This window comes from Schistocerca gregaria, chromosome 4, assembly GCF_023897955.1.
Source record: "Schistocerca gregaria isolate iqSchGreg1 chromosome 4, iqSchGreg1.2, whole genome shotgun sequence".
NCBI classification, from domain to species: domain Eukaryota; kingdom Metazoa; phylum Arthropoda; class Insecta; order Orthoptera; family Acrididae; genus Schistocerca; species Schistocerca gregaria.
Window position 1 is genome coordinate 36,210,637 of NC_064923.1, and position 23,199 is coordinate 36,233,835.

Genomic DNA, 23,199 nt, shown 5'->3' on the forward strand with positions numbered 1-23,199 from the left:
ATAACATCGGGGGATGCTACAACCATGTCTCACACTGTTCCCAACCACTGCTTCCCTTTCATGCCCCCTTGGCTCTTAAAATTGCCATCTGGTTTCTGTACAAATTGTAAATAGCTTTTCGCTCCCTGTATTTTACCCCTGCCACCTTCAGAATTTGTAAGAGAGTATTCCATTCATCATTGTCAAAAGCTTTCTCTTAAGTCTACAAATGCTAGAAATGTAGATTTGCCTTTCCTTAATATATTTTCTAAGATAAATCATGGGATCAGTATTGTCTCATGTGTTCCCATATTTCTATAGAATCCAAATTGATCTTCCCGGAGGTTGGCTTCTACCAGTTTTTCCATTCGTCTGTAAATAATTTGTGTTAGTATTTTGCAGTCGTGACTTATTAAACTAATAGTTCAGTAAATTTCGCATCTGTCAACACCTGATTTCTTTGTGGTTGAAATTATTATATTCTTCTTGCTCACCAGATGATAGGGTCTTTTCAGGACTGGCTCTTCCAAGGCTGTCAGTAGTTCTAATGGAAAGTTGTCTACTCAGTGCTCTGACAAACTCTTTCCACAGTATCATATCTCCCATTTCATCTTCATCTGCATCCTCTTCCATTTCCATAATATTGTCCTCAAGTACATCACCCTTGTATAGACTCTCTATATACTCGTTCCACCTTTCTGCTCTCCCTTCTTTCCTTAGAACTTGGTTTCCATCCGAGCTCTTGACATTCATGCAAGTGGTTCTCTTTTTTCCAAAGGTCTCTTTAATTTTCCTGCAGGCAGTATCTACCTTACCCCTAGTGAGATACTAGCCCTTATCTTTTTACCTACTTGATCCTCTGCTGCCTTCACAATTTCATCCCTCAAAGCTACCCATTCTTCTTCTACTGTGTTTCTTTTCTACCATTCCTGTCGACCGCTCCCTAATACTCTCCCTGAAACTCTACAGCCTCTGGTTCTGTCAGTTTATCCAGGTCCCATCTCCTTAAATTCCCACCTTTTTGTAGTTGCTTCATTTTTAATCTACAGTTCATAACCAATAGATTGTGGTCAGTCCACATCAGCCCCTGGAAATGTCTTGCAATTTAAAGCCTGGTTCCTAAATCTGTCTTCCAATTATATAATATATCTGAAACCTACTAGTATCTCCAGGTTTCTTCTATGTATACAACCTTCTTTCATTATTCTTGAGCCAAGTGTTAGCTATGATCAAGTTATTCTCTGTGCAAAATTCTACCAGGCGGCTTCCTCTTGCATTTCGTAGCCCCAATCCATATTCACCTACTGTTTCCTTCTCTTCCTTTTCCTGCTATTGAATTCCAGTCTGCCATGAGTATTAAATTTTCTCCTCCCTTCACTATCTGAATAATTTCTTTTGTCTCATCATACATTTCATCAATCCCTTCGTCATCAGTGGAGCTAGATGGCATATAAACTTGTACTATTGTGGTAGGCGTGGGCTTCCTGTCTATCTTGGCCACAATCACGTGTTCACTATGCTGATTGTAGTAGCTTACCTGCACTCCTATTCTTTTATTCATTATTAAACCTACTCCAGCATTACCATTATTTATTTTTGTATTTATAACCGTGTATTCACCTGACCAGAAGTCTTGTTCCTCCAGCCACCAAACTTCATTAATTCCCACTATATCAAACTGTAACTGATGATCCATTTCCCTTTTTAAATTTTTTAACCGACCTGCCCGCTTAAGTGATCTGACATTGCACACTCCGATCCGTAGAACTTCAGTTTTCTTTCTCCTGATAATGATGTCCTCTTGAGTAGCCCCACCCGGACATTTGAATGGGGACTATTTTACCTCAGGAATATTTTACCTAAGAGGACGCCATCATCATTTAACCATACAGTAAAGCTGCATGCCCTTGGGAAAAATTATGACTGTAGTTTCCCCATGGTTTTTGCCATTTGCAGTACCAGCATAGCAAGACCGTTTTGGTTAGTGTTAAAAGGCCAGATCAGTCAATCATCCAGGCTGAGCAACCTATGGAATGGCAAATGGTGAAGAATCAGTGGCACTTGGTCTGGGAGGGTTGTCTGAAAGAGTGTGTGTGTGTGTGTGTGTGTGTGTGTGTGTGTTTTGTGTAATTCATGATTCTCTTAGTCAAAATCTTGTTGTCATATTCGGTCACTTAAATACTAACATAATAGGATAGTTGTAGAGGTTATGAATTTATAAATGGATTATGGAATAGTTGAAGATCTGAAGGGAATTCAGTGTAGGAAAATTAATGTGAAAGTAACACCGAAAACAACTCGGGAGCAGACAGTTCTCACTCAGCCCGTTAACACTGAATATTAACGTCCCTGGGGAATATACGTAACCCCGCCCAGATCCCATGGATCTGATATTAATTTCACTTGAGCAAGTGCAGACCAGTACATCACGTTAAATTTTGTGTGAAAGTTTCCCCATGGCAAAACAATCACCAATTTACTAGGTAACACATCGTCAGGTAACATTATTGTTTTCTACTTTATCCTGGATAAATTTGGATACTTTACACAAATTATCTATAACTCTCCTGATATTATGTTCAGAAAATAAATTTGGAGACATGTTGTTGGTTACTCTCATGGCCGCATTTTGGTCTATCATTTCCTCTACCTATTCCTTCATACCACTTACTTAATGAACAGAAAACAAGAAGTTGTGCGGAATAGCACAAATAATGTTGGGAGGGTGGCAAATTCTAGTGAATGTGGAGTGATCACAAAGGGAGTCCCACAGGGTTCAATATTAGGTCCTCTGTGGTTACTTATTCATATCAGTGACCTACCACTTAAGGTTCAGCAAGCGGAACTAGTACTTTTTGCAGACACGAGTGTTATAATAAATCCCATTCTAGAAAAAGCAGCTAAAGATATTGTTAAGGCTGTCTTTCAATGAACTAGGAAGTGCTTCTCCGAAAATGGTCTCTCCCTTCTCAAACAACTAAGTTCAGCTTCTTTCGCTCTTCATATAATCGCTAGTCTTGGTAATAAACTGATCAGCCTCCTAACGTACTTTGCATATTTCCACTCAATAATGCCTTATGGAACAGTTTTCTGGGGTAACTCACCACTTACACATAAAGTATTGATTGCACAAAAGAGAGCAGTGACAATAATTAGTGGTGTTCACCCAAGGACATCATGTAAGCACCTTTTCAAAGAGTTAGGTATTTTAACTGCACCATCAGAGTACATGAAATTTGTATCAAATAATCCTTTTCAATTCGCGAAGAACAGTGATATTGATACGTACAACACTAGAGGGGAAAAATCTTTCCTATCTGTTATTGAAGCTGTTAGTTGCTCAAAAAGGAGTACAATACTCTGCAACAAAAATCTTTGATCATTTGCCCAACAACGTAATTTTTTAAGTGCATTATCTGAAAACTATCTTGAGCAGTTAAACAGAAAACTGACTCGTGGCAATAACATATTAGACCATCTGGTGACAAACAGACCCGAATTATTTCGAACAGTTAATGCAGAACAGGGAATCAGCGATCATAAAGCGGTTACTGCATCGATGGTTTCAGCCGTAAATAGAAATATTAAAAAAGGTAGGAAGATTTTTGTTTAGCAAAAGTGACAAAAAGCAGATTTCAGAGTACCTGAAGGCTCAACACAAAAGTTTTGTCTCAAGTACAGATAGTGTTGAGGACCAGTGGACAAAGTTCAAAATCATTGTACAATATGCATTAGATGTAAGATTGTAAGAGATGGAAAAGAGCCACTGTGGTACAGCAACAGAGTTAGAAAACTGCTGCCGAAGCAAAGGGAACTTCACAGCAAACATAAACATAGCCAAAGCCTTGCAGGCAAACTAAAATACGCGAAGCAAAATTTAGTGTGAGGAGGGCTATGTGAGAGGCGTTCAATGAATTCGAAAGTAAAGTTCTATGTACTGATTTGGCAGAAAATCCTAAGAAAGTTTGGTCTTATGTCAATGCAGTAGGTGAATCAGAACAAAATGTCCAGACACTCTGTGACCAAAATGGCGCTGAAACAGAGGATGACAGACTAAAGGCCGAAATACTAAATGTCTTCTTCCAAAGCTGTTTCATAGAGGAAGACTGCACTGTAGTTCCTTCTCTAGATTGTCGCACAGATGACAATATGGTAGATAGTGAAATAGACGACAGGGGGATAGAGAAACAATTAAAATCGCTGAAAAGAGGAAAGGCCAATGGACTTGATGGGATACCAGTTTGATTTTACACAGAGTACACGAAGGAACTTGCCCCCCTTCTTGCAGCGGTGAACCATAGGTCTCTAGAAGAGTATAGCGTTCCAAAGGATTGGAAAAGGGCATAGGTCATCCTCGTTTTCAAGAAGGGATGTCGAACAGATGTGCAGAACTATAGACCTACATCTCTAACGTCGATCAGTTGTAGAATTTTGGAACACGTATTATGTTTGAGTATAATGACTTTTCTGGAGAGTAGCAATCTGCTCTGTAGGAACAGCATGGGTTTTGAAAAAGACGGTCGTGTGAAACCCAGCTCGCGCTATTCGTCCACGAGACTCAGAGGGCCATCGACACGGGTTCCCGGGTGGATGCTGTGTTTCTTGACTTCCGCAAGGCATTAGATACGGTTCCCCACAGTCGTTTAATGAACAAAGTGAGGGCATATGGAATATCAGACCAATTGTGTGATTGGATTGAAGAGTTCCTAGATAACAGAACGCAGCATGTCATTCTCAATGTAGAGAAGTCTTCCGAAGTAAGAGTGATTTCAGGTGTGCTGCAGGGGAGTGTCGTAGGACCGTTGCTATTCACAATATACATAAATGACTTTGTGGATAACATTGGAAGTTCACTGAGGCTTTTTGTGGATGATGCTGTGGTATATTGAGAGGTTGTAACAATGGAAAACTGTACCAAAATGCAGGAGGATCTGCAAAGAATTGATGCATGATGCAGGGAACGGCAATTGAATCTCAATGTAGACAAGTGTAATGTGCTGCGAATACATAGAAAGAAAGATCCTTTGTCATTCAGCTACAAAATAGCTTTTCAGCAACTGGAAGCAGTTAATTCCATAAATTATCTGGGAGTAGGCATTAGGATTGATTTAAAATGGAATGACCATATAAAATTGTCGGTAAAGCAGATGCCAGACTGACGTTCATTGGAAGAATCCTAAGGAAATGCAATACGAAAACAAAGGAAGTGGGTTACAGTACACTTGTTTGCCCACTGCTTGAATATTGCTCACCAGTGTGGGATCCGTACCAGATAGGGTTGACAGAAGAGAGGGAGAAGATCCAATGGAGAGTAGCTCGGTTCGGGCTTTTATTGAAGTTCGGAGAACATTCCTCCAGTGAGGAGTCAAGCAGTATATTGCTCCCTCCTACATATATCTCACGAAGGGACTGTAAGGATAAAATCATAGAGATTAGAGCCCACACAGGGGCATACTGACAATCTTTCTTTCCGTGAACAATACGAGACTGGAATAGAAGGGAGAACAGATAGAGGTACTCGAAGTACCCTTCGCCACACACCATCAGGCAGCTTGCGGAGTATGGTTGTAGATGTAGATAGTGTCTGTCGGGTAGCAGATCATGTTTTAAATAAAGCTTAAAATCATTTCTTTTAGACAACTCCTCCTACTCTGTGGAAGAGTTTCTGTTTCAGAAATGGTAAAAAAAAATAATAATGTACCTCTAAATTTAGTTGCATGTGAGAACTGAACATTTCAGTAATATTAATATTAGCATTATTTGTGTGTGTGTGTGTGTGTGTGTGTGTGTGTGTGTGTGTGTGTGTGTGTGTGTGTGTGTGTGTTCCACATCATATCGATAAAATAATCGGGAAAATGATCTATGGAACATGACCCAACAAAAACTGAACTAAACTTAAGCTGGCATGTGTTTAGTCCTTGGGCCAGGCTGCGCGTGGCGCGTGTCTAGTCTTCGTTTACAACTCTCATGGCAAATGATGACAAAATGGATTTCTGTGTCCAGGAGTTAGCAGGTGAATTAAAACATATTCACATAATTATGGAAGATAAAAATGTGTTGGTTTGTTTTTTGATTTTATTTTATTTCCATGTTTGTGGAAGTCAAGCAATAATTGCCTTGCAAAAGAAGTTATTTTTGTTAGTTAGCTAAAAAATTTGGCTTTTATTAATCTTTATCGCTGTACTAAAATGGATGGGGACACATTCACCGAAACAATGCCATTGTTTCTCGTAGAAAATATGGAAGACAAGTTTGGTGAAGTGAAGTGGAGTCTATTAGTACAATGTGGTGCGGCTCCCTGTTGATAAAGCTTCTGCTGCCCTTCATGCCTGTGATCGTCTTGGCAATGTCCCAATGTCTATCACACCTGACCAGTCTTTGAATATGGTCCAGGGAGCCATTTTTCATAGGGACCTCACCCTGCAAACTGATGAGGAACTCCAGGTTAATCTGGAGTGGCATTGCGTTCATTTTGTTAGATGTGTGCAGAAAGGTCACAAAGACAACTGCACAGATACTGGCGCCTTCATGCTGGTTTTAGAGGGGTATCCTCCCAGAGAAGGTTGAGGTTACTTGCTACAGATGTGATGTGAGGCCATACATCCCTCCACCTATGCGGTGCTTTCGGTGATTGCGTTTTGGGCATATGTCTTCCTGCTGTATGACGGACCCTTTTTGTGGTGATTGTGGCCACCCCTTGTGTTCTGTCACCTGTGTGTGTTAATTGTGCTGACCGCCACTCCCTTCACTCACCGGAGTGCCCACCTTAACAAGAGAGAAAAGAAGATACAAGAATGTATGTCCCTGGATCGTCTGTCATACACTGAGGCTTGCCAAAAGTATGAGACACTCAATACGGTGTCATTGTCTTCAACTTTTGCCACTGTTACTTCTTTTTCTCCTCCTCCTCCTCCCTCCCCCCTCCCTCACCCTCGTCCTTACCCCAATTCCACCCCACTCTCCCCTCCACCTTCCTTTCCATTCCCACAACCTCCTGTCAGGGAGTCGTTCCCCTCTCCCCACCCGGCTGAAGAAGTGACCTCCTTCTTCGGCATCTGCCAGTAATTGGGCTCCCTCCAGGGAACAGGGAACCCTCTCCCCGGCATCTCTCAGGTCAGAAGTTACCAGCACTTGGCTATGAGGCACACAACCTGTGGGCCCCAAGGTCGCCAACTCTTTCGCTTCCTGATCTTGCAGACGCCTGTACTTCCCCCCCTCCCCCCCCCCCCCCCCTGTGTCCTGTCCTCCATTTCAGAAAGAGGAGGAGGAGGAGGAGGAGAAGAAAAACATAAATCTCAAGCGAAAGCATTTCAATTGCCCTCGGAGGTGCCAACTCCCCTCTCGCAACCTAAGTCTGACATTTTATTTATGGATGTCACCCCATCATTGTCGGTGACAACTACTGACCAAGTGACCTGACCTCCTTGGCTCCTTCATGCCTACCTTGAACTTGCACCACATGATCATCCAATGGAACTGCAACGGCTACTATTGTCACCTACCAGAAATCCAACATCTTTTCTCCTCTTATTCTGCTTTCTGTCTTGTTCTCCAAGAAACGCATTTCCATGATGACCACTCTCCCTCATGGTTATCGGGTGTTGTCAGAACCGTGCTGGCCCTGGAATACCATCTGGTGGGGTTTGCACTTTGGTTCGCTTCGATGTCCTTAGTGACTGGATCCCCCTATGTAGTACCTTGGAAGTGATAGCAGTTAGAGTGCAAACGACTCCAGCAATCACCATTTGCAATGTCTACCTCCCTCCAGGTAGGCCACTTGCTTATGTTGCAGTATCTACCTTACTTCAGCAACTCCTGCCCACTGTTTCTCCTCCTTGGGGATTCCAGTTCCCACCATCCACTGTGGGGCAGTGTTACACCAACTGCTTGGGGTATCCATATCGACCAACTTATCACAGACTTTGATTTGTGTCCTAAACAATGGTTCCCATACCCACTTGAGTCCCCCTCATGGCATCTTCTGTGCTATCAATCTCACTATCTCCTCCCCTGTCCTCGTGGCTTCCCTACATTGGTCATCCCATGATGATCTTTGTGACAGTGACCACCTTTATGACAGTGACCACTTCCCAGTGACACTATTGTTCCCCTGCTGCTTCCAGGCAGACAGGCCCCCACGTCTGGCATTCCACTGGGCCAATTGGCCATTATACGTGTCTGCTGTCCGCTTTGACACCTGCCTCTCGAATTCCATTGATGTAGTAGTGCAAGGCATCTCTGCCACTCTTCTTCGTGCTGCTGGCACTGCTGTCCCCCTATCCACAGGGCCCCCTCGTCATGACCGCCAACGGGCGCTGCAGCGATTTAAGCGAAACCCCTCCCAGACTAACCTCCTCACTTTTAAGCGTCTTCGTGCTAAGGCTATTTACATTCCTAAGCAGAATAAAATGGAATGCTGGGTGCGCTATGTTTCCTCCCTGGGGACATGTGTCTCTATTGCAGGTTTGCTCAAGGCCCATAGCATTCTAGGCCACCAGCGACAGTCAATTGTCCAGGGTCTGAACATCCAAGGAGCTCTTTGCACTGATCCATTGGTCCTTGCAGAACATCTTGCGACTCATTTTGTGATGGTATCATCGTTTGCTTCCTATCATCCTGCTTTTCTTGAGCAGAAACGCAGAGTTCAACAGCCACCCCCCCCCCCCCCCCCTCCCCCTCCATTTCATCCCGCGCCATGTTGAGCCTTACAATGCTCCATTCACTGAATGGGAATTGGTGCCTGCTCTTAGCTCTTCATGAGACACAGCCACAGGGTCAGACTCCATTCACAATCAGATGATTCAATATTTGGTCGTTCCCCAGAGACAACAGTTCCTCAGGGTCTTCAATCACATCTGGCTCATGCGTGCTTTTCCGTCACAATGGCGAGACAGTATAGTTATCCCCATCCTTAAGCTCAGGAAAACCCAACGTCTCCAGGCAGCTACTGCCCCATTAGCCTTACATATGTGATTTCTTAACTACTTGAAAGGATGGTAAATTCCAGATTATGTTGGGTACTCGAATCTCTGGGCCTTTTGTCACCATATCAATGTGGTTTCCTTGTAGGGAGATCTCCAACTGACAATTTATTCTGATTGGAATCAGCCATCTGACACTCTTTCACTCACCGCCAGCAGCTTGTCACAGTGTTCTTTGACCTACATAAGGTGTACGACATGGCTTGGTGCCATGACAGTTTGGTTACCCTCCATGACTGGGGCTTCCGTGGTCCCCTTCAGATTTTTTACTGGCTCTTCTGGGTTAGAGTTTCCATTTCACTCAGCACCCCTCAGATTCAGGAGAATGGTACCCCACAGGGTTCTGTGCTCAGTGTCATGCTCTTACTCATTGTCATAAATGGGCTTTACCTCTGTTGGGTCTCTGGTTACCCCAGCATTGTCTGTTTGACAGTTTTTGCATCTGGTGCAGCTCCCACTCGATGGCATCTGCTGAGTGCCAGCTCCAAGGCACCATCCAACGGGCCTCTATGCGGGTCACCACCCATGACTTCCAGTTTTCCTCCTCGAAAACATGGGTTATGCATTTTTGTCGTTGACCGACAGTACACTCTGATCCAGAACTTTATTTACGCAACCAGTTCCTTAATGTTGTAATACAATCCTGTTTCTGGCCTTATTTTTGATAACAAGCTGACATGGCTGCCCCACATTCATTACCTAAAGAGTACGTACATGCAGAAGCTTAATGCTCTCCACCTCCTTACCCACACATCTTGGGGTGCAGACCGTTCCGCTCTTCTCCATCTTTACCGTGCTCTGGTTTTGTCCAGACTCGATTATGGTAGTCAGGTTTATGGCTCAGCAGCCCCTTCTGCTTTGAAACTCCTTGACCCTGTCCATAATTGTGGGGTGCGTGCCTTCTGCACTAGTCCTGTTGATAGTCTCCTCACAGAAGCAAGGATTCAACCCTCTACACATCCAACGGAGCCAACTCATTGTTTCATACGCAGTTGCCATTTGCCAATTCCCTGACCATCCTATATACTCCGTGCTCTTTGCCAATGAGGGATGTCTGCCTCCTAACACCCGCCCATAGGTTGGATTGCCAGTTGGTTTGCGTCTCATTATCCTCTGCTGGGATCTCAATCTGCATGCACTGGACTGCACCCCGTCTTTGTTACATAAGGTTTCTGTTGCTCCTATGGTTTACCAGCATCTTGTATGTGCCATCCTTGCAGAGTTCCAGGGTGCTACCATCCTTTACACTGATGGTTCTAAGGCTACTGATAAGGTGGGATACGCTTTCACATCTCCTACTGGCTTAGAGCACCATTTGTTGCCAGAATCATGTAGTGTATTTACAGAAGAGCTTCTAGCCATTTACAGGACCCTCCTTTTTGTTTCTCAGGCCTCTCTCCATAGTGTTTTATATTGTTCAGACTCCATGAGCAGCCTTAAGGCTATCGATCGAAACTACTCTCGTCACACCTTGGTCTCTGCCATCCATGACCTTCTCTCTGAACTTGAGTGTGCCGCCAGTTCAGTCATCTTTCTCTGGGTCCCGAATCATGTGGGAATCCCAGGGAATGAATTGGCTGACCGTTTGTCTAGAGAAGCGGGTATTTATCTCCCCTTTTCCTTTCACAATTCCAGCTGCAGACATGCGGATCTACGTCAAATTTCTCTTTGCCCAAAAGTGGAATGCCATCTGGAGCGCTACTGCTCATAGTAATAAACTCCGCACAATCAAAGAGTCTACAGCAGTTTGGGGCACTTATTTCCGCCCCTCTCAGGAGGAGTCCATTGTTTTATGTTGTTTACACTTTGGCCATACCTGACTCACCCATCGTTTCCCCCTATGAAATGACCCACCCTCACAATGTGGTTGTGGTGCCAGACTGGCAATATCTCACACATTGGTGACATGTCCCCTTCTTTCGACCCTTCGTGCTAAGTACAGAGTTCCTGCTTCCTAAAACTTAACATTGGCAGACAATCCATGGATGGTAGACCTGGTCCTCGGTTTCCTCCAGGAAAGTGGTTTTTATTTCCAGATATAAGGTTCTTCTTTCGTTTCTGAGTAGGGGTGGTTTGACTGTGATTGGGACTCCTTTTGCAGTCTTTTGCAGTCTTTTTTGCAGTCTTTTGCAGTCTTTCCAGTTTTTAAGTTTAGTCTCACCTTTTATGCTTATACTGTATGTGTTTAATGTTCATTCTTTTTATAATTTGTCTCCTCTGGCTCAATATGTTCACTTTTAGCAGACTTTCTTATGTAACCCCCTCTGGAATCATAGGACTGATGATCTCACTGTTTAGTCCCATACTCTCAATCAATCAATCAATCAATCAAACTATGCTTTCTGCAGAAGCAGTCTATTTGTTTGAAATGAAGTGTTTCATTCCACACCATACCATGGCTAGTCTAAGCTGCTCATTGAATTTAAAGTGCAAGCTCTCATCTTGTAGCACGCTTTGCGATATGCTATAATAAAAAACCAAACATATGATAACACAGTACTGCTCTCAAAGAAAATTTGCACACCGAAAATCACACTGAAAAGCTTAATATCAAGTTTGAGCCCATTTCATTGTGAATCCGGCCATATGAATGTGCACTTTGACGAATTATGCATTTTTGTACAGTGTATTAAATTGCGATGCTCTAAGAGTACCCTCTGGTGACCGGTTTCTTTTGTAATGGAAGATCTCTAATGCTGTATGCATACAAACATACAAGCTTCCTACGTCAAAGTAGCAGTGCATCTGCAGTCATGCCTGTTTCTGGTGCTCTCTGGTAACTGCTGAAACGAACAGGTTCCTAAAAGGTCACAGGAAAATATTGTGAATGGTGTTTTGAAAAACATAACTTTCAAAGTAAATTTCGTTTTGCGCAAGATGAATTATTTACATGTGAGAATGTGTGTTGAATTTCTTAAATATGAGTGTTTGACTCTCATTTAAAACTTAACACTGAAAGGATCAGCCATTGTTTAAAATTTTACTGGCTTATTTGTTTGACGTATCTCAAAAGTAACGCACGCACTCGCACTAATAGACCAATATTATGTGTGAAAGCTTAGCCTTTGTTGTATGTACACTACCTATATTAATTCAAACCATTAAATTTTCCTTTTTGTGTGTTCGCACTACTTAACAGTAATGTTTCTATTGGCTGATTACATCATGTGTTCTACACTCTGAATATCTGCTGTCATAAACTGCCGAGACCACCTGGCGTGAGCTATGATTGACTTACAAAAGCACATTGCAATCTTGATTTCAATGCTTTGAAAACTAACATGTTGTGTGTGATTGAATTCAAATTTATACTTTAGTCACATGAAAAAAAGTCAATGTACATCTCTCCAAAGATCAAAGATTGTTCCAGGACACGACTCTTTTTTGCGAGGTGTAGTTTTCTAAAGTGCCGGGAAGTACTATGCTGGTGAATAAAACCTTAAACATATAAAGGATTGATAGTAAGTTTTACAGTTCAGAGGGAAAGTGCTATCAGTTAACATGGAAAAAGTGTATTTTTACCTGAAAAGTGTATTTTTTTTTTAAGTGGGGACAATCTGGGAATTTTTTCCTTGTCCTGTATGCACCCTGTAAGAAGTATAAGAATTGTTCAGTACCTGTAAAGGTCTTGGACAGTAATAAACCCTTGGTGGCATGGTAGAAGCTACTTTTGATATGTTGTCATACAAGTTTCTGAAACCCACATAATTGGAGAACTTTACGAAAGTGTGATTCACCTGTGAAAGAGACTGCATATAGGATGGCCATATGACCTATTCTTGAGTCCTGCAGTGCTTTAATCCTACCCAGATCAGGTTAAAGGAAATTGAAGCTGTCTCTAGAAAGATTCTAGTGCCCCAACATAAATTCCATGTAAGGACCTCGAAAACAAGTGAAATTAGGGCTCATATGGAGAAATATTGAAAATTGTTTCTCCCTCGCTCTATTTGTGAGTGGAACAGGAAAGGAAATGATTAGTAGTGGTACAGGGTACCCTCTGCCATGCACTGTATGGTAGTTTGTGGAGTATGTATGCAGATCTAACAACTGCAGTCAAAAGAGTAAAGTGTAATGGACAGCATGACAAATTTCAGATTGTCAGCAAATGTTGGGATTGAAGGGATGGGGGTAAACCAGTACCTATCTTCCCAATAAAAAATTGTGTGGTCCAATTCCATTATATCTAACCTTTCTGTAACACTTTTCTTTTCTTGCACGTTCTTTTATCATATTTAGGACAGTCATATTTTTTCAAACACCACCTCCAGGTTATGGTGATTGACATCAAACAAATTTTAGATTGAACAGTAATTATTTTGTGAAACGGGAAAATAATCTTAATTTGATTCATAGAAAAGTGATTGGTAGTATTTATATGAACTCTATTTATACAGAGGTGGAGTTTGTTCAAAATATGATGAAACATTGCCTCAGAATATACACACTGCATCCTTTTGCTGTGGTGTTGAGAAAATATTATTTTGTTTCTTGTATTTTAATGGTACTCATAATGCAGCTGTACTACTAGAACTAAAGTGTGTTGTGCAGGTACACTTAATTTACTTTGTACTTACATTTAAACCTATAAGTAGTTGAAAAATGATTTAAAGTGTTGCAACAACACACAAAGCATAGTGGATTTCTAGAGAAAGTGAATTGTTCCCTTACTTAACTTTCCACATAGTTAGTGCTTGGTTCTAATGTTTCATATTAATTGTGAAGCCAATATTGTCGTAAGCTATAAACCATGACAGTTCATATTTTCCTCCAAAGTAAGATTTACACAATAGTTAAGATTTTATTGTATATTCAATTTGCAGTGAGTTTGTGGGACAGATTTTTGTATTTTGTCCACTCATTGCAGAAAACTGACAAATATCTGGAGCAGAATAAATGGCTGACTTCTGGATGTTGAGCACAGTGAATCTTAGTGACGTATTATTGGTGTTCTCCTAACACATTCTTGGTCAAGAACCAACCTCTCACACAAAGATGGCAGTTCATACAACTAGCATAAACACGTCAGATGTACAAAATTGCTACTAAACACTCACTGTCAGCACTAACATTTTTAAATTGTGTAGTGTCTACAAATATAAGACAATAAAAAGTACATTCAATACTGCTGCCAAACCTTAAGATCTAAACACGTACATTAGAGGTTACGGTCTTTCCATTTAGTTTGGTTTAATGATATTTTTCAAATAATGCTATTGTAAATTGGTGATATGACATATTCCTGGAGCAGAGAAAATCTAATCTGACGATGATTACCAAACTAAAAAAATTAGTTCAGAAGACAGGTACAGACGGGCAAAGGCAGGTAAAAGTGGTACAGTTTGCTTACTCTCTTTCAGTTCTGCCCTCATGGACAGATGTTTAATTTTTATATATAAACATTTTCATTACATTCATTTGCATGTTTAATCAGTTTTCTTGCAGGATTTCACATTTTAAAATCTTAATTTATCTGTCAACCTTTCTAACACTTTTGTCAAGACCACTAGCAATTTCTAAGTGGTGTTGTAATACTTCTATAAACTATGGTTTCATAACATTAAAATTTTTGACTTTGGCAGAAATTTTTCATCATAGAAACTTCTCTGGCTGTTACCAGCCTGCATTTTCTCTACTTTGGCCATACCCTACTGCCCAAATAAGTCTTGCAGTATTTCCTCTAGATTAATAAATACTCAACATAATTGCTTGTTTTAAGGTTATTGACATTATCCTGGATTTAGATTTTTTCTGTTCAGATAAACATTTAGTAGAGGTGTTTTACCCTGCCAATATTGAAATTTAGTAAGATGTTGCCAGTACTGTCAAAAAATAAATTTCCTGACCATATGCTTTAGGGTAGGATTTTCTTACGTGCATGACTGCTTGGCAGTTGATTGCAGGCATTAATCTTCACTTTTCATCTGTGGACTGGCTGAAGATGACCACAAGCTGATAAAAACCAGGGAGTTATCAAGTGTTCCTAGGAGTTTTGTGAAAAATTAAATGTAGTAAGTTATCTTCAGGACAATTTTTCTTTATCAATGTCTTTATTTCTTTTTCAAAAATGAAAATACCCAAAATCTGAGTCGGTGTAATAACTATCGGGAGTTTGTCAGGCTGTTGCACGAAAATTATACTTAAACACAAGCTTCTAAAATTGCTTCTAATTAATAGGTTAGGCTGCCAGCAGGTTGTGATCCATTAGTTCCACATTACATAGGGCTTGGCGAAGTCTCTTACCTATAATCAGTATTCAGTAGCTTGGTAGGCTTAGATTCTGTTGGAAACACATGCTGAACTGATAACTTCTTTTCAAGATCATAGCAGTTAAAAATCATCAGTAACAGTATTCCAAACAAATTTAAAGTGCCATTTTGGTGGCTTCGTAATTTCTCAGCACCAACTGGTGTGTTTAGTCAGTTATGGGCAATACATTGGTTTTTCAAATTGAACTGCTCTTATGGATTTCTCACGCCAGTGCCCAATGTTTCAATAATAAATGTATATATCAATGTTGTTAAACCAGTGCTCAAACAATGGCAATATTATCATCAGCAACAGTTGATCTTGGACTTGCTTAAAAAAAATAGAGCACAGGAAAATCACTGATCTCCTTCGAATTTTTTTTCTAAGTTGTCTTAGATGCATGCCTAAACTGATTTTCATTGTTCAGGCAGTGATAATTTAAAAATTGTAAAAAATAGAAGCTTCTTGCTTGAAGCACTGACACTCGCACTGACTTCACTTTCAATTTTATTTTCTGCCCTAGTTCAAAACTAGCAGTTTCGTGGTTTATTTTAACATATTTATTTCCATGAAACTTAGGCTTATATCCAAACTTCCTTCTTCTACCCATTGTGTTATAAAGTTTCACAAAATCATTACATTTATATCACCAAAACGTAAACAACTAGGATAAAGAAACTGACAAAAAGTAGTCTACAATGCAGACAGGCTGGCAAACCTCAGAATAACAGGTCTCTCTTGCAACCCGAATAAAGAGTATTTATATCCGTGGAACATAAATGATTATATTAAAAACAAAGATTCCAAGACTTACCAAGCGGGAAAGCGCCGGCAGACAGGCACAATGAACAAAACACACAAACACACACACAGAATTACTTGTCACAGAATACTTCCCGGGACTGGATCAGACCTTGAATGTGGCTCTCCAGCAGGGATACGACTTCCTAAAATCCTGCCCCGAAATGAGATCCATCCTTCATGAAATCCTCCCCACTCCACCAAGAGTGTCTTTCCGCCGTCCACCTAACTTTCGTAACCTCTTGGTTCATCCCTATGAAGTCCCCAAACCACCTTCCCCACCCTCTGGCTCCTACCCTTGCAACCGCCCCCAGTGTAAAACCTGTCCTATGCACCCTCCCACCACCACCTACTCCAGTCCTGTAACCCGGAAGGTGTACACGATCAAAGGGAGAGCCACGTGTGAAAGCACCCACGTGATTTACCAACTGACCTGCCTGCACTGTGACGCTTTCTATGTGGGAATGACCAGCAACAAACTGTCCATTCGCATGAATGGACACAGGCAGACAGTGTTTGTTGGTAATGAGGATCACCCTGTGGCTAAACATGCCTTGATGCACGTCCAGCACATCTTGGCACAGTGTTACACCGTCCGAGTTATCTGGATACTTCCCACCAACACCAACCTATCCGAACTCCGGAGATGGGAACTCGCCCTTCAGTATATCCTCTCTTCTCGATATCCGCCAGGCCTCAACCTCCGCTAATTTCAAGTTGCCGTCGCTCATACTTCACCTGTCTTTCAACAACTTCTTTGCCTCTGTACTTCCGCCTCGACTGACATCTTTGCCCTTACTCTTTGCCTTTAAATATGTCTGCTTGTGTCTGTGTATGTGCGGATGGATATGTGTGTGTGTGTGTGTGTGTGTGTGTGTGTGTGTGTGTGTGTGTGTGTGTGTGTGTGTGGGCGGGCGCGCGCGCTCTCATACACCTGTCCTTTTTTTTCCCTAAGGGAAGTGTTTCCGCTCCCGGGATTGGGATGACTCCTTACCCTCTCCCTTAAAACCCACATCCTTTCGTCTTTCCCTCTCCTTCCTGAAGAAGCAACCATCGGTTGCGAAAGCTAGCAATTCTGTGTGTGTGTTTGTGTGTTTTGTTAATGTGCCTGTCTGCCGGCACTTTCCCGCTTGGTAAGTCTTGGAATCTTTGTTTTTAATATATTTTTCCCATGTGGAAGTTTCTTTTTATTTTATACAAAGAAATAAGGCGCACTTCTGAAAACAGTTGCATTTGATTAAATTTAAGTATAAATAAAAATGAATAATATGGGTGTGGGCAACAAGTCATGGCTCATGGGAAGCTGATTTGTATTGACAAATCTATAAAGTTGTTGTATACTGTGCACTAGAGTTAAGTTCTATAAAATTAGAATTGAATTACTGCATTGTGGCACAGTTATAATTGTATTGTTAAAGTTATCTTCACTGTTACTCATTTTGGCTACTGAAACCTTCAAATTACTCAAAATTCAGTGTTGGAAACATAAATATGAATATATACATGCAGACTGAAGTGACAAACGAAAATTTATACAAAGGCCTGAATTTGAACCCAGAGCTCCTGCACACTACTCTAGCATGCCTCCCTCAGTCCAAATTCCTTTTCACACCTCAACCCCCTTAACTTCAGCAACATTGCAAAGGCTCTCCAACAATACTGGAATAGCACCTTGGTCGTCTTGAGTGAGATGTAAATGGAAATTTGGATTTAGGGAGGTGTTAAGATAGTCCGAGCAGGTTTGTAAAGACACTGTGCCATCTCGGTGGTGTAATGGTTAATGCATCTTCCTAATGGAGAGTCCTGGGTTTAAATTCTGGCCTCAGTACAAATTTGCATTAGTCACTTCAGTCTGCATGTATACTCCATAGATGTTTGAATATTGAAAGGTCTGTGAGACCATATAGTTTAATTTGATAAGTATGAATGACATTATAGCAACAAAATACCGAAACACTGATTCTTAAATTTACCGAGATGTATAAAAGGGCTTGTAAACTAGGATAAGAGTTAAAATTAACACTCTTGTCAGATTCAGTAATTTCAACAAGTATCAAATATTACTGTAAAAAGTTAGTGACCATGGTTGTAGTAAAATATTCACTATAAACTTTGATTAACCAATTAGAAATTTTTCTCAATTTACAATAACTGCCAGAAAATAAAGCTAAACTTTTCTCTCAAATTGATATTTCTTGAGCTCAAGTGATTCAGTGCTAAGGATAATGGAACCTGGAATCTACTTAAGATAGCAACTACATGGGTTAATTGCCACTATAAAAGTATCATTGTACAATTAATCTTTTGTCCAGAGAACTTGTCAGAGACTGGAAAGTCTTTGACTTGAACTGAGTCTGAAATAGGCCCAGCTCAATGTTACTGTGAAGCTGCTGGCATCATACACTGCGATCAAAAGTATCCGGACACCTAGCTGAAAATGACTTAAAAGTTTGTGGCGCCCTCCATCGGTAATGCTAGGATTCAATATGCTATTGGCCAACCCTTGATAACAGTTTCCACTCTCGCAGGCATACGTTCAACTAGGTGCTGGAAGGTTTCTTAGGAAATAGCAGCCCATTATTCATGGAGTGCTGCACTGAGGAGAGGTATTGATGTCGGTCAGTGAGGCCTGGCATAAAGTCGGTGTTCCAAAACATCCCAAAGATGTTCTGAAGGATTCAGGTCAGAACTCTGTCCAGGCCGTCCATTACAGGGATGTTATTGTCATATAACCACTCCGTCACAGGCTGTGCATTATGAACAGGTATTCGATCATGTTGAAAGATGCAATCGCCATCCTCGAACTGCTCCTCAACAGCAGGAAGCAAAAAGGTGCATAAAAGATCAATGTGGGCCTGCACTGTGACACTGCCATGCAAAACAATACGGGGTGCAAGCCACATCCATGAAAAACACGACCACACCATAACACAACCATCCAAATTTTACTGTTGGCAATATACATGCTGGTAGATGACGTTCACCAGGTATTCGCCATACCCACATCCTGCCATCGGATCGCTACATTGTGTACTGTGAATTGTCACTCCACACAACACTTACCACTGTTCAGTTGTCCAATGTTTACACTCCGTACACCAAGCGAAGCGTAGTTTGCCGTTTACTGGTGTGATGTGTGGTTTATGAGCAGCTGCTCAACCATGAAATCGATGTTTCCTCACCTCCTGCCTGGCTGTCACAATGCTTGCAGAGGATCCTGATGCAGTTTGGAATTCCTGTGTGATGGTATGGATAGATGTCTGCCTATTAAACATTATGACCCTTTTCAGCTGTCAATCAACAGATGAGGTCGGCCTGTACACTTTTGTGCTGCATGTGTCCCTTTACGTTTCCACTTCACTGTCACATCGGAAACAGTGGACCTAGGGATGTTCGTGAGTGTGGAAATCTCGCATACAAAAGTATGAAGCAAGTGACACCCAATCACCTGTCAACGTTCTATGTTTGTGAGTTCTGCGGAGCACCCCATTCTGCTCTCTCACAATGTCTAATGATTACTGAGCTCACTGATATGGAGTACGCAGCAGTAGGTGGCAGCACAATGCACCTAATGTGGACAACATATGTTTCTGGGGTTGTCTAAATCTTTTGATCGCATATTAGCTTGGCACAATGTTAACTGAGGCTGCTCTTCCAGTTCTGCATAATTCTAAGCATGCTTTGGACAAACTCTACTGTTCCTTTAAAATTCTGTTGAAGCTTCTTCATTAGCTTTATCTGATCCATCAGAATTGCATTGGCTCACAAAGGCACAAAGCATTCCTTCACTCAGTCCCAATGCTAGAGGCATACTCATCGGTGTCGTTTGTCACTTGAAGTTAATTGGTATCTACCGGGTGTTCAGAAATTCCTGTGACAAACTTCTAGGACTTGTAGAGAGAGTAGGTGTATAATGTTTCGAATAGAACCTATATCTGGAAACGTACCATTTCCACTCTAAGACAGTTTCTGTTAAGATGTGCCTTCCACTCTAGCTAACTGGTCTTGCATATTTGATCTTCGTACAAAATGTGTTGGACCAGCTTCAAAGCTATGCCTCTGAATGTCAGTTAGGAGATGTGGTGTGAGCACGATGGTGCACCACATCACTTCTGACACGTGATTCAGACCATCTGAAGGCATGGTGAAAAATGGATAAGCTGAGGTAGTCTCAACTGCGTGACTCCCTATTGCCTGTGGATTACTTCTTGTGGGATCTTAATTACATAGTATCATGCCTAATTAAATTCAAGTGAAAGAGTTAAACATCTGAATTGAAACTTTCGTAAAACAGAAATGGTAAGTTTTAGGTTACAGCCTCCTATGCAAAATGTTATGTACTCAATGCCCTTTACAAGTTGTGTGATTTTGTAGCAAGAATTTCTGGAACACCCTGTATACTGTCACTGTAGACTTATGCCAAATATCCTTCCCTGCTCTTCAGAATAGTCTCATCTTTATACAAAGAAACATCTCTGACATTGCCAGTGTGTCCGCTTCAGAGCAATTAAATGTAAATGTCATGTGACTAGGGCCTCCTGTTACTGCTTATAAGAAATTGTCAAAATATTGAAATCAATTGTGAAAAATGAAGACATTTAAATTTGCATTAGTGTGACATTGTTCTGATGTTAAAACTTTCAAGGAAACTGTTGTGTAAAACATGCCTACTAAGTAGGGATAATATTTGGATTCCATTTTCTGTGTGTGTTTGGAAAGCAAAAATTCATTTCTGGTGAAGTGTATGGAGATAGGCTGTGTGGCTTGGTGGCTCATTGGATGTAGGCCCAGAGCCAAAGATTTGGGGTTTTCAGTATCCAGTCATTTGAAGGAAACAAAAATTCATTTGTTGCTTCTTTCACCAGTATCAATGGGAATTGTCATTTTGCTCTGAGATAAGGAGTTAATACTGAGCTGTAAGAGCCTTTATAAACTGCTCAGTACAAAGTTCTAGCCAGCCGTTGTGGCCGAGCGGTTCTAGGCACTTCATTTCGGAACCGCGTGACTGCTACAATCGCAGGTTTAAATCCTGCCTTGGGCATAGATTTAAGTAGTTCTACGTTTTATGGGACTGATGACCTCAGATGTTAAGTCCCATAGTGCTCAGAGCCAATATGAACCAGAGTTCAAAATGCAGTGGTCTACTGTCTCAAGAAGTAAAATGGATATTTGGGTCATTGACAACATTTCTGTAAATTGGCTTTATGTGGATTGTGAAGTTAGCAGTTGTCACTGTGAAGTGTAAATTGACACAATTCAAAATTTATAGGTTTGAGTCTACCGGAAGACCTGGCATTGGACCTCATAACAGGCAACATATACTTCACCGATAGTGAGGAGAGCTACATTGGAGTGTGCACGAAAACTGGGACGGAATGCACTGTGCTGGTGAATGAGGATATCCGTAAGCCCAGGGGAATAGCTCTCCTGACTCGGGAAGGGTAAGGCTCAAAATGCTGCTCTTTGCACACCACATTTCAGCTAAAGTTATAAATAAGTATCTTCTAAGTGGATGTGAGGATACTATTAGCTGTTTAACACTCAACATTTCCAATAAGGGCCATGACCCACTCTCTTCACTGCTTTGTCCTGAAGGGCAAAAATTGTATCCAGTTCACACTGGTTTGATGCAACTTCGTTACACTTCCTTCCAGTACCAAATTACTGATGCCTCAGTACGTGCCCTTCCGTGTAAACACTTTAGTCAATTTGTCATATTCATCTGTAGTAGTTATCAAATCTATTTGTGTAACCTTGAGCCATATTTTATAGCACTTATTTCATAATCCTTACAATGTGTAGAATAATGAACTAAAAGAATAGCATCCCAAGGCCATGCATCAAGTGGTGTAGCGATAGAGAGATTTATCTATTGGTAGTAGTTCCCATTGCAACTAATGTGCCCACATGTTGTGATGATTGCTTGAAATTGCCTCAAAATAACAGTGCAGTGATTGGTCACAAATAAAGCACTTAATGTGCGTACCACTTCCAAATAAATTGAACTGCATTTTGTGTGAACATTTGTAGATCATGAGTAGAAAATCTCAGCTTATCTCTTGTTGAGAGACTGTACTTTGCCAGTTTAGTTTGTGCTGATTTTTTATTAAAATAAAAAGAACTCCAGCAGACCAGGTTTTGATCACATTGGCTACAATAATTTTTGATGAAAATCTTTATTTGGAAATAGTGGCACATCAGTTGAAACAGGTATATAGTCATAACTTCTAGTTAATTCATAGATGACTAATTGCAACAGGGGTAGCAATTTTAAAAAAAAATGATCTTTGTCCTCTGCCCCCTCGAATCAAATTTTGGATACCACTATCCAGAGATTAAAAAATCCTAGTGAATCACAGTGAAATTTATTATTAAACATTGCAGCTTTCACCTGTTACTCCTTGACACTTGGTGTCCAAAAAAACTACTGCCTGGTCCCTCATAATGCCATTAAGATGCACACTTAGATTTACATCTTTTTTAGACATAAAAAGGAGAGAATAGTATCAGGGTTGCCACACGTTCTGGGAATAGCAGGGAATTTCAAACATACCAGGGGGAATTTGAGAAACACTTCAAAAATCTCGTTTTTGTCTCAGTACCATGAAATTGTTTACTGAGATGTCGTGCTTTGCCACTGGCTGTGTGCAGCTGAATACGTGTGCCACTTCCCTATTGTCATTCTTGGTGCTTCTCCCATTCCCACCCCACCCTCTCCTCTCGGCTTGCAGTCAGTGCTGCCACCACTACATGCGGCTAGCCTTCTCAGAGCTTGTTGATGCTGCAGCCAGAGATAACAGTTCTGTGTGCATGAGTTGTTTGAGTGATTGTGAGAATATGTGTGCACAGTCATTATCTGGAAAAGGCTATGGCCAAAAACTTAGTTGAGAGAATGAGATTGTCTTTTCTATGTGCCTGTCTGTGGCTCAGCGATCATGTTTATGGTGAGTTGCTACCTATCCTCATTGGTATTGATTCTCAGAGTATTTGCATAAGTCATCTGTTGCATGGATTATCACTATGATCTCATTTTGTCAACATGGTGTCTGTAACACATGAATAGCTGGCCACACATGTGGGCTCCACATTGGGCCAGAATTCCAGGTCATTTCTGTTGGTACCCCTAATGGATTGAGCCTGCTGATCTGCAGCCCATAGTCAGATTTAGTCTCTGCTAGCAGGTTGGGTCAGT

General features: G+C 41.2%; 1 protein-coding gene across 4 annotated transcripts in view; it reads left to right on the top strand.

Moving 5' to 3' along the window:
- The window catches only part of LOC126266851 (vitellogenin receptor-like), a 294,813-nt gene that overhangs the window by 129,633 nt on the left and 141,981 nt on the right, over window positions 1–23,199 (top strand). For all 4 annotated transcript variants that reach the window (XM_049971452.1, XM_049971456.1, XM_049971455.1 and 1 more), the window contains one exon: window positions 21,277–21,448. In XM_049971452.1, the coding sequence (XP_049827409.1) occupies window positions 21,277–21,448 (172 nt within the window). The remainder of the gene's footprint in view (window positions 1–21,276; window positions 21,449–23,199) is intronic.